At 44.6% G+C, this 12,500-nt stretch overlaps 2 protein-coding genes across 2 annotated transcripts in view; one reads left to right on the top strand and one right to left on the bottom strand.

Moving 5' to 3' along the window:
- The window catches only part of LOC134466937 (inhibitory synaptic factor 2A), a 42,345-nt gene extending 33,968 nt beyond the window's left edge, over positions 1 to 8,377 (top strand). Inside the window, exon 4 of the mRNA XM_063220863.1 lies at positions 5,650 to 8,377. Coding sequence (XP_063076933.1) covers positions 5,650 to 5,833 — 184 coding nt within the window. The 3' untranslated portion in view covers positions 5,834 to 8,377. The remainder of the gene's footprint in view (positions 1 to 5,649) is intronic.
- LOC134467115 (dedicator of cytokinesis protein 1-like) overlaps positions 1 to 12,500 on the bottom strand; it is a 551,248-nt gene that overhangs the window by 315,728 nt on the left and 223,020 nt on the right. The window lies entirely within an intron of this gene.

Genomic DNA, 12,500 nt, shown 5'->3' on the forward strand with positions numbered 1-12,500 from the left:
AGAGAAGGACAAAAGATGGTCTTGAAGCTTATACATCCCTTTCAACCACAGCCTCCTCAGCGCAGTGGACAGAAATGTGTTTTAATAGATCGTAAAGTTCTCTTCACTTAACCTCTTAACGCAGAGGGTATGTTGTAACCTTACTTTCACCAAAATGGATATGGCTATATCTGAATCTGTTACTTATGGCACTCTGTAATGTCATAGCAATGTTGTTATGATGTAGTTGATTATTTTCAGCAAATCATGAATAAGCCCGCTGGCAACCCCATCTGCAGTAAGAGGCTACAGTTTTCTTCTTTTACCCAGTCAGTCCAAGCGATTGAACCTATGCATTGAGCTCTGCGTGAGGGAAGCAACTGAAGGCGTGGTGGCCAATAGATCACCATACACGGCGTGGTGGCAAAGTAGGTGGAGCTAACAAGGAGCGACACTCAATACAACGCCCCATTGCAACACTCTGCCCCATGATTTTCGGCCGCGGCCGCCATTCTGGAATGAATATCGGACAAATTACATTGGAATGCATTGGGAATGTGTACAGGATTTCTACATAATACGGTAAAACTACATTCTTCAGTTATGAATGCTTATACCATCTCATGTGTTTTTTTCAACACAATCAGTGCAGAACTTGAGTATCTATAAGGCTAAAGTTGCCAAAGTAGCTAGCCATATTGTGCTAACTTTAGCATTAGATCCGCGGTCTTTCCTATGGCCAAAGAACGTTGCTATGGCTACTGGTCATAACACAGTGGCGTACGTGATTCCAGAATGGCGGATTTGACTCAAAACTGACTCAAAACGCCCTCTATTGACTGTTTCCCATAAAAGACCTGAGTGTCGCTTCTTGTTAGATCCACTTTCTTTGGGTGGGCAATAGATCACCTTACAATTGGAGGAAGAGGAAGGCCTGCTGACATCCAAATCCCCCTGAGCTCCCCGAGGGCCCATCAAGTTGGTCTATTCTACCCAACAGCACTATTAAATTCAACTGAGCATGACATCGCCCAATGATTGGAGGAACAAATGGCTTTAAAAAAAACTGTAACCTCAAACTACCAAGAGTAAACGGCTTATCTGTTGGCATGCTCCATTAAAACTTTTTTTCTGAAAAGAAAATATTGCAGTAGAGAGTAGAGAAGCGTCATATGCTGTTATACCGAATACTGTTGGTCACATACAGTGCTATAACCTGTACAGCTTGTAGTGAAATGAGCGCTTACTCTGCAACATAAGACCAGATTTAAATAATAGCAACACAAATATAACTATCATTTTACATTGTTAACTATTTAGAGACCATTCATGGTATGAACCCCACTACAGAACTTTTGCTGCAGAAGATTTAGTTAAAGAGTATGCAAAGCACTAAAATTCAGGGTTGTGTGTCCTTAAAACAAGGGTGAGCGGCAGCCTCCATTTGCTGTAAGTAAGTAAGTATCCGCCTGAGAGCTCATCTGTAGCCGACCTCAGAGGACGCCACAGAGGCGTGACCTCATCCTCTGGTCAGGCTGCACCGCACCGCGCCGCACAGTGCTGTGAAGGACGACATTGGAGAGGAGGAAATGCCCAGAGAGAGAGACCCTGTTGTTAACCTACTGCAGAGACCTACTGCATCTCCTAGCTTTAAATAGAAGGCTATTGCTGAACGTCGGCCGGTAAACGGAATATCCTTGCCAGCACAAAACGGTGACATTTGGAAATATTATCACACTAAAAATATAATCACGTTAATCCAACGAAATGTGATCCAAAAATGAAAATGAAGAGGAGCTGACGTAATGTAGCACACAGACAGCCAGACAGGTAGGAGACCTGGTCTGGGCAGAGCTTTGCAAAGTAATTAAGGCAAATGGGAGTTTTAATGCCAAATTATATGGGGTTAAGTGAGGAGAAAAGCAAGCGAGACTGCACAATAGGGCCAAAGCAGTGGCTGTCCCACCCAGGGACCCATGTTACCCAGGGGCCTTGGAGACCATACGTCATGGCATCCAGGTTACCCAGGGGCAATGGAGACCACACCGCATATCACCCAGTTTACCCAGGGGCATTGGAGCCCACACTACCCAGTTTACCCAGGGGCATTGGATACCATAGGTCATGGCATCCAGGTTACCCAGGGGCATTTAGAACTACACCACCCAGGTTACCCAGGGGCATTGGAGATCTACCACCCAGGTTACCCAGGGGCATTGGAGACCACACTACCCAGGTTACCCAGGTTACCCAGGGGCATTGGAGACCACACCGCATACCACCCAGGTTACCCAGGGGCATTGGAGACCACACTACCCAGGTTACCCAGGGGTATTGGAGACCACACCCCATACCACCCAGGTTACCCAGGGGCCTTGGGGACCTACCACCCAGTTTACCCAGGTTACCCAGGCTACCCAGGGGCATCGGGGACCATACGTCATGGCATCCAGGTTATGAAGGGGGCATTGAAGACCATACCACCCAGTTTACCCAGGGGCATTAGAGACCATACCGCATACCACCCAGGATACACAGGGGCATTGGGGACCACACCACATACCATCCAGGGGCATTGGAGACCACACCACCCAGGTTACCCAGGGGCAATGGGGACCTACCACTCAGGCTACCCAGGGGCATTGGAGACCACACTACCCAGTTTACCCAGGGGCATTGGGGACCTACCACCCTGTTTACCCAGGGGCATTGGAGACCACACCACATATCACCCAGTTTACCCAGGGGCATTGGAGACCACACTACCCAGGTTACCCAGGGGCATTGGAGACCACACCGCATACCACCCAGTTTACCCAGTTTACCCAGGGGCATTGGAGACCACACCATATACCACCCAGGATACACAGAGGCATTAGAGACCACACCACACCACACACCACCCAGGTTACCCAGGGGCCTTGGGGAGCTCCCACCCAGGTTACCCAGGGGCAATGGAGACCTACCACTCAGGCTACCCAGGGGCATTGGAGACCACACTACCCAGGCTACCCAGGGGCATTGGAGACCACACCACATATCACCCAGGTTACCCAGGGGCATTGGAGACCACATCGCATATCACCCAGTTTACACAGGTGTCTTGAGGACCAAAAGGGGGTTGTATGCAACATGATGTGAGTTCAGTGAGGAGAGAAGCATGAGAGTTTGCACAATAGGGCCTAAGAAGTGGCTGTCCAATCCAGGGTACACAGGGGCTTTGGGGATGACGGGTCCTGTAAGGATCTACCACCACAACAGACAAATACTTGTACAGAACATGGGTGTGCATGAACACGCATGCACGCACGCACGCACGCACGCCCACACGCACACTTTGACAACACTGTATTGCCCTGCACAAATTACTCCCCTGGGTTAAGGTGCCGGTATGCTTGCTGCGAGCTGTAATTACGCGCGTCACCGCGAGTAACCGACAGCACATGCTTGCTTCAAAAGCAGTTGACCAAGACTCAAAATACTGGCGGACAAACTCAATGAGACGCTCTTAAAAGTTGCTGCCATTGTCGTTTTCATATCAAGCACACGCGTGGAACTGCGCAGTCTATCTTACGATCGCCTCCAGTGAGTTTGAAGATAGCCTATTGCACCTGACGCACGCATTTGGCTGCCGTGTCCAACGCGCGCGAAATGGACATTAAATACGCATGTTAACGCGTTCATGAAAGAATCGTGCACGCGCTCGCGTATCTTGCAGCAAGCATACCGGCACCTTTACTCGAACCCTAATGTGCTGATCGACTATGAAATGAAGAAGCGAATCGCATTAAAAGCTGCGATATTCAGCTGACCAGTTTTTCACATCACTGAGGCTAGAGTCTGAGTCTGATTTTTTCTCTTTCTGCTCTCCTGCAATGCAGCACAGCGTTCAAAACTCTGCGTTCAGTTCACCACCTGAATCCATCATCTCACAGTCTGAATAATAAATCAAGGTTCAGGATTACAAAGACTGCTAGCTGCATCCATAATGCAATCACATTTTTTGTTTTTTTTTAATCAAATCATTATTTTCTCGTATTGGGGAATGTTTTTGATTTTGAAATGTATTTCTACTATGAACCATGGACTAAATGTGTATTTATGACATTTCTCATCACACTTCTGCACATGTGTTAATATATGTACATGCATGGCTGCTAGGATAATGACATTTCCCTTTGAGCATCAACTGATCCAATATGTCTGTCTGCCTGCCTGCCTGCCTGCCTGCCTGCCTGCCTGCCTGCCTGCCTGCCTGCCTGCCTGCCTGCCTGTCTGTCTGTCTGTCTGCCTGTCTGCCTGTCTGCCTGCCTGTCTGCCTGTCTGTCTGCCTGTCTGTCTGTCTGTCTGTCTGTCTGTCTGTCTGCCTGTCCATATCTATGCCATCTATTACAGGGATGAAAAATATGCAGATAATATACTATAATATATCATTCGGTGCAATGATAAATAGATGATGTTCCAGTTAGCATATTCAGTGTAACTGTATAACATCTTTCTTATCTTCACATTTGCCGTGTCCTGTTTTCACTTTGCTTATCTCCGTATAATGTCCTTGAGAGTTCAGAAAATAAAATGCATTGCTATTATTATTACTACTTCTACTACTGCAGAGATGAAGAAAACACAACATCATTCAGTAAAATAAGTCTGATATTGTATGTTTTCTATACATGGGTTGTACATTTTTGTCTTCCCCCTGACTGCGCGACACTAGCTGCTTACAACTCAACCTCTGATTGTTGGAAACTGCTGTCGGTCAGAAAATAAGCTCACATGGTTGGCTGCCAGTGTCTTGGCCCTCCTCACAACATTGTGTTTACAAACACGGCAAACCCATGTATACGACGCCATTCAGTACAATGCATCTGATACCACTGTGTGTTTTTCTGGGTCAAAAACATCCAAAATGAAATTGTCCTTCAGTGTAACGGATACCTTCTGCTGACTGTAACTGTAAAAAACACGACTCTTTTTATTTATTTATTTTTTCCAGTGAATTCATGAAAGCCTCGGCTGTCATCCATTCACTTGAAACAATTTTAAAATCATGTTTTTTTTTACAGTTACAGTCAGCAGAAGGTATCCGTTACACTGAAGGACAATTTCATTTTGGACGTATTTGACCCTTCTGTGTGTGTGTGTGTGTGTGTGTCTTGACAGTGTGGAGCTGATACCAGTGTGTGTGTTTTTCTGTGTGTGTGTCTTGACAGTGATGATACTAATGTTCTGAGATGCCGTAGATTATGATAATGCAGTTCTTAAATAAAGGGATTTTTCCTTTCCTGCCAACCTGCTGTGGCCCTCCTAGCACCACCTCACAGCCCCCCAGGGGTCCCCGGCTCCCACTTTGAAATCCACTTTTGAATAAGTAAAATGTGTCGGATACCACTGTATGTTTTCTATACGACGTCATTCAGTACAATGTGTCGGAAACCACTGTATGTTTTCTATACGACGTCATTCAGTACAATGTGTCTTATACCCCTGTGTGTGTGTTTTCTGTGTGTGTGTCTTGACAGTGTGGAGCTGACACCCCTGTATGTGTTTTCTGTGTGTGTATCTTGACAGTGCGGAGCTGATACCAGTGTGTGTGTTTTTCTATGTGTGTGTCTTAACAGTGTGAGCTGACACCCCTGTGTGTGTTTTTCTGTGTGTGTGTCTTGACAGTGTGGAGCTGGACTTTAAGCAGCAGGAGGACAAGCTGCAGCCCCTGATGAAGCGCCTGTGTCCCACGGACGACTCGCCCTTCCCCTGCCTGCCTTACAGCCACGAGGCGTTCACCTCCACACCCAAACGCAAGGCCAAAGCAGAGGCCAAGAAGCACGGCCGGTGGAAACTATGGTTCCTCTGACTCTACTCCACCCCACTCCACTCCGAACAGATCAGGACTTCACTCCACTACGATCAGCACGGCCGATGGAAACTATGGTTCCTCTGACTCCACCCCACTCCACTCCACTCCGAACAGATCAGGACTTCACTCCACTACGATCAGCACGGCCGATGGAAACTATGGTTCCACTGACTTCACTCTACTCCACTCCGATCCCCTCAGCACAGCCGGTGGAAACTATGGTTCCTCTGACTCGACTGTACTCCACTCCACTCCACTCCACTCCGAACAGATCAGGACTTCACTCCACTACGATCAGCACGGCCGATAGGAACTATGGTTCCACTGACTTCACTCCTCCCCACTCCACTCAAAACGGGTGTGGGAAACTATGGTTTCTCTGACTCCACTCCACTCCGCTCCGATCCCCTCAGCACAGCCGGTGGAAACTATGGTTCCACTGACTTCACTCTACTCCGCTCTGATACCCTCAGCACTTCACCTCACAGCGTCCACTACTTCCTCCTTCCTCTGTGAGGATGAGGCCCTTTCTCCTCCAGCAAATCCTTCAAACACTTTAAACAATACAATTCAATTCAATTCAATTCAGCGCTTCATTTTTGATGATGAATAAATCATATTTGGAAAAAAAAAGAAAAATATATAGCTAGCCGTGCTATCAGCTAATGATCCGCAACGCTGCTGCTTAGCAACATGCTTTGGGATTCTACTCCTGGTCTTGGAATTTAAGAGGCCAGTTGCTGGGTGGGTACGGTGTGGCACCGAGGGGTTTTTTTTTTTTAGCCCTCTCATGGTTTCCAAAATGGATTCCAATTAATTCTGGATGTAATTTTCTGAAGTTGAGCGTGAAATTACACTACAGCAACTTTACTTGCAGATCAGCAAGGTGAAAAGAAAATTGGATTAACTTTTTTTTTTCCTTCTCCAGTGGCTGTGGACTTACAATTTATATGTTTAAAGGCTACAGATACCTCTTTCAATTAGCATTTGATTCGAAGGAACATTTCCTTACTCTCTTCTACATACTAAGCTACAGGAGATCACTGCTTTCTTTTTTTGGGGGGAATAATCTGCACTGATATCAACTCAGCATACAGTCACGATAAAGCACAAATGAAACACTGGATATGGGAATTGATCCCCAAGACTGCAAGAAGAGGAGTTATCATTTATCAAAAAATATATATGGACAAACGCAGGAGCTCTACATAACGCGACAGGACGGATGTGGATTATATTTTGATTACTCAAGTCGTCGTGGGCAACAACATTTTGACTGAAAGGAATTTCAAAGTCTGGACTATGGGAATATTTCCAGACATCCATCGACTTTGGGGGGAAAAAAAAAGAAGAAAAAAAATAAATAATAATAATACAAATTCCACAACAAAAAAAATAACTTATTTTTGTAGAGTCAACTATTAAAGCATCTGCAAAACATGATTTTCTATATAAAAGAAAACAAACTATATCTCACTTATCAGACTTATTGGGCTGTGAGTCCGCTTTCGGATTGATGACATATTTGGTAACAGCAAATGATTTTGATACAGTTCCTAATTTCACATCATCCAACTTTCATAATCTCATTGGCAAAATGAAGCCATTTAGGCAATGGGATGAGGACTTTATATGTACACGCATTATTTAAATTTAAGGGTCTGCCCTTATTAAAATATATTTAAAACACACAGCAAAACAACCTCTGGCGCATATGCATCACTACTCATTACATACTATCCATTATATTCAAACTAAAAAAATCTGCACTGAGAAGAGACACACTCCTAAACTAATCCATCAGGAGCGTGTGTGTGTGACGGACTGCTATCCACCATTATAACAAGCGTGATCAGTCATAATTGTTTCCCATTGTTCGACTCACACGCAGCAAAATCACACACGCACACACAACAAAACACACCTATACACAGACACAGACACCCTAAGACACACACAAACACACAGATTACCAGGTGAATATAAAAACGACACACAAACACACAGATTACCAGGTGAATATAAAAAGGACAGACAAACACACAGATTACCAGGTGAATAAAAACACAAGTGTGTCCCTCTCGTCTCCTCATCCTGGTGCCGTGTGCAAGCTGCTGACTTGCATGCTCTTTTACAAACACGTTTAAACTACTGATTTATTATTTAGCTTTTACAGCAATTACAGAAAAGTAGCAATTTATACAATGTGACAATTATTATTACATTATTACTATTATTATTATGATTACTATTATTATTGATAATAATTAAGAATATATTTTTCAAAGCTTAGCACCCCATATTAATTTATTGAAGCGAAGGCCCGAAGTCTACGGAAAGGAATGTGCTTGTGTGTTGCGAGAGGATTTCTATGTTGTACAGCATACAGAAAACAGGGCTAATGACACTATAGAGAGAGGGGTGAACTCGTAACTCCAACATATCAAACAAGGGGGTCAACTGAACAACACCTAGCAGAGAATACTGGGTAACACTTTACTTGAAGCAGGTGTCATACGCATGACATAATGTCATTCAAGTGTCGTAGTGCAATCATTCAAGTGTCATAAACATGACGTCAATATCATAAACATTTTATCATAAGTGACATTTGGTTTTGACAAAGACAGCCCAAAGAATGTCAACTTTTCTTGACCATCAAATATTTATGACACTGACACCAAGTTTATGACTCACTCATGGCTGTGTCACGACACAGTTTTGACACTATTATGACAATGTTATGTCATCTGTATGACGCCGGCGTCAAGTTAAATGTTACCGAATACTGTTCTTCTCACATACAAAGCCAAAAAGCACTGCCCGATACAGGAAATAAAACATGCCAAAGTGTTGTTTGAAAAGGGCGTATTATCCCAATGTCAAGAAAAAAAACACAAGACACAGACTGAGATATGAAGCAGCTTGGTCTAGCCCAGTGGTTCTCAAACGGCGGGTCGGGATCCCTAGAGGGGCCGTGGAGATACTGAAGGGGGGTCGCCAGAGATTCTTTAAGTATATAGAGATATGCCAACACAATAGGTTTCTATGGGCACCTAACGTGCCAGGTTCCGGTCTGCCTAAAGGGGCGTGTCATAATGCTCCTAGAATGAATAGAACAGTCCTTAGGTCTGCCTAAAGGGGGATTTTCCCCCCCTCCCCCTTGCGACAGTAGAACCCGGAAACAATGGGCCAGCGGAACCTCTCTAATAGAACCCGGAAACAATGGGCCAATGGAACCTCTCTCTCTAATAGAACCCGGAAACAATGGGCCAGCGGAACCTCTCTAATAGAACCCGGAAACAATGGGCCAATGGAACCTCTCTCTTATCTACACTCTCTGGGGCTCGCGGACAAAAGGGTCCTTGCATAAGGACAGGAAATCTACAAGCTAAAAGCTAACATAATTTCACAAGTTGGTTGGTAACAGTATTCACGTGTATGGTCAATACGTGCAATTAGCATCCTGTGGATTTCTAGCAGTATTACCGGGCAAACTCTAGCAAAATCTAGCAATATTAATGGACAATTTTTGTTCTTTCCAATATTACTAGATTTTCCATTAATAGTCTATCCGATAACATTGCCAGAAATCCATTGATAGGCTAACACTGGTGGGATGAGGAGCTTCTTAAGTCCTAAAGGGGCAGCCGTGGCCTCGTGGTTAGAGTTGGCCTTTCAATCTAGGGGTTGCAGGTTTCGAATCCCCCCTGACCTCTCCCTACATTTCCATCCATGGCTGAAGTGGCCTTGAGCAAGGCACCTAACCCCACGTTGCTCCAGGGCCTGTAACCAATACCCTGAAAATGAATAACTGTAAGTCGCTTTGAATAAAATGAAAGCGTCAGCTAAGTGCAATGTAATGTAATGTAATGTAATGTGAAGTGGGTCCCCTCCCCGCTGAATCCGTTTGGGAACCACAGGCCTCCGCTAGCCTGCTAGGATGCTAACCTGCAGGCCATCTGCTAGCCTGTTGGGAAGCTAATGCTAACCTGCAGGTCATCCGCACTCTGCTAGCCTGCTGGGATGCTAATGCTAACCTGCAGGCCATCCGCACTCTGCTAGCCTGCTGGGAAGCTAACCTGTAGGCCATCCACACTCTGCTTTACGTTGGCACCACGCTATTCATCACTTCTTATCTTGTAAATCAAGGATTTAAATTCTGGACTAGATCTACTGTAGCATTAAAAAAAAAGACAGACATAGATGTTTCTCTGTACCTTAAAGAAGTGCAATTGATTTATTATGTGCAATATTGTGTATTTTATACTGTTTTTAAAAAGAAAGCGAACAAAAAAAGGCATTTAATATACAAAATAAAAAGACGATAAAATAAGAGACTGGATTGCTCAGAGGGCTTATTTTCTTTTAATGTCTGCAACACGCGAACATCAACATTCTGATGGTGCTTTCTTTGTGAAAGCAGGTAGTGAAATGGTGTAATTGGTGTGCAAAATAAAAAACCCAACCTTTTCATTACATTAAAAACACAACAACTTCCCCACAAGGCTATTGCAGAGTACTATACCCAGAGCCTGAATACCCCGAACACTGGAGGACTACAACATGGTGGGTTGGTTCAACACAAAGCTCTGTGTCGCGTATGCATGTCTCTCTTCTCTTTGTTGCCTCACAGCAGGTTTAATCTTGTAAGTGTCCCAGACCCCTTCAGGCCAGACCGGCCCCGTGGGAGAAACACAAAAGATGTTTTCAGGTTCGAATATGCTACTCCTGTTTGTGGAAGCTTAGGGGTACCTGCATGCAAAGATGTGCTTTTTTAACAAAAGCAAGCTGACGGGCAAAAAAACAAGGAAAAAAGCTGAACAAGAGTGCATGGCTTCAATTTCATTGGGCTGAACCCCTTCAACTATTCAAAACACAAATCAATTACCATTAGGGCCGTCATTGTTTGCATACAACAGAATATTTTAAACGGCAACATCTAAAAAATGGAATTATAATTGGCATGATGTCCACAACAGGGTTTGGCGTGTGTAGACTCTAAATAGCATTTATGCCAGTGTGCTCAGATCGCAAGACTGAATCTTAGATGCAAACAACGTAGCGCTTGCAGCAAAGGTCAAGGAGATGGTAAAGCATTTAGCATCTCTCCCTTACCCTCTGTCTGATCATTTTAGATGTATACTCTTTGACCATACTGACTGTACAACAGTGCAACCAGGATTAGGATTATTTGGGCTTGTTCAGATATTCCGATCTCTGCCGTCAATATAATGAAGACACACATTGTCGTAGGATTGTAAATAAAATGGGGGGCAAATTTGCTTTTTTGTGCGTTTTCAAGAGCAACCCTCTAAAAGGCAAAGTGTTACAGTTGCCAGAATGGTAGTCATTGAGTGTGTGTTTATGCAGTTCAGTATCCCGAATATGAATCAGGATATTAAAGTATCCCGAATTTGTGTTTGAACATAGAAACAAACACCTTTTCCCAACTTCAGTATCCCGGATAAGGCCCAATTCTGGATTTTGAGAAATCGGGATATGTGGAGTACTCCGAAAGAAGACGCGATATTGATGCATGGAAACCCCTTATTCTGAATACCGAAGATTCCCAGAATGTTGTCGCTTGTATCCAGGTTACACACATTTCATGATAATTCTAAACAGCCAAGAATGTAGATCTGGATATAACACTCTCTTTAAACACCTCATCCCGAATTTGATCATATCCAGGATAAGCCTCATATTCGGGATACTGAACTGCATACAAATACACTCACTGCAGTTCCTAGACAAAGACAGGTGAAATGCAGGTGTGTTCTCTGTCCAGGCTTTGGCTGTAGAGGTCGTCATCTCCATAGTCACTTCCCTCCACACTGACAGCCAGGGCCCTACATTAACTTTTTCATCACCAATCAAAATGGCTACTAGTAGATGTTAATCTCACTAGCCAAACACGCTCTGACTAATGGGACAAAGTGCCTGGTCAATTGGTCTTCTCTACCAGCTGAACTGAAATGTCATCATCTTAAAGGGGTATGCCACTATTTTGGGGCTTAATACAGTTAAAATCGTTGGCTGGGGTTTATAAAGGTGGTAAAGTGTCTTATTTTTCATGTGAAGCGTTGTCTTGCTTTAAGACAAGTTAAAAGAGGGAGTATGTCGCTAAGCTAGTGAAAGTCAATGGATCCATGTAGCATTACCCTTTAAGTTATAGCCCAGCTGACAGCTGATTAAGTAACAGTGCAAAAGAGCTCAGCCCACTGACTGACATGTCTGCCTGCATGGTGTATAACAATGCATGCAGAGGGTCATGCAGCAAACGGCAGAGTATCACACTTGAACCAGCCCGCAGCGCCTGGGGCTACAAGCATACATACAAGGTACAAGTAGTGCAGAAGGGAGGTCGGTCGGAAGGAATAGCAAGCGAGAGAGAGAGAGAGAGAGCGAGAGAGAGAGAGAGAGAGAGAGAGAGAGAGAGAGAGAGATGCAGGGGGGTGAGCACACTGTATTGATTGACACTGGAGGGCTGCTGGGCCATTCTCTCTCTCTCTCTCTCTCTCTCTCTCTCTCTCTCTCTCTCTCCAGTGTGCTCACCCCTGCATCTCTCTCTCTCTCGCTCTCTTCAGTGTCCTCACCCCTGCATCTCTCTCTCTCTCTCTCTCTCTCTCTCTCTCTCTCTCTCTCTCTCTCTCTCTCTCTC

This window comes from Engraulis encrasicolus, chromosome 17 (genome assembly GCF_034702125.1).
Source record: "Engraulis encrasicolus isolate BLACKSEA-1 chromosome 17, IST_EnEncr_1.0, whole genome shotgun sequence".
Taxonomy (NCBI): Eukaryota; Metazoa; Chordata; class Actinopteri; order Clupeiformes; family Engraulidae; genus Engraulis; species Engraulis encrasicolus.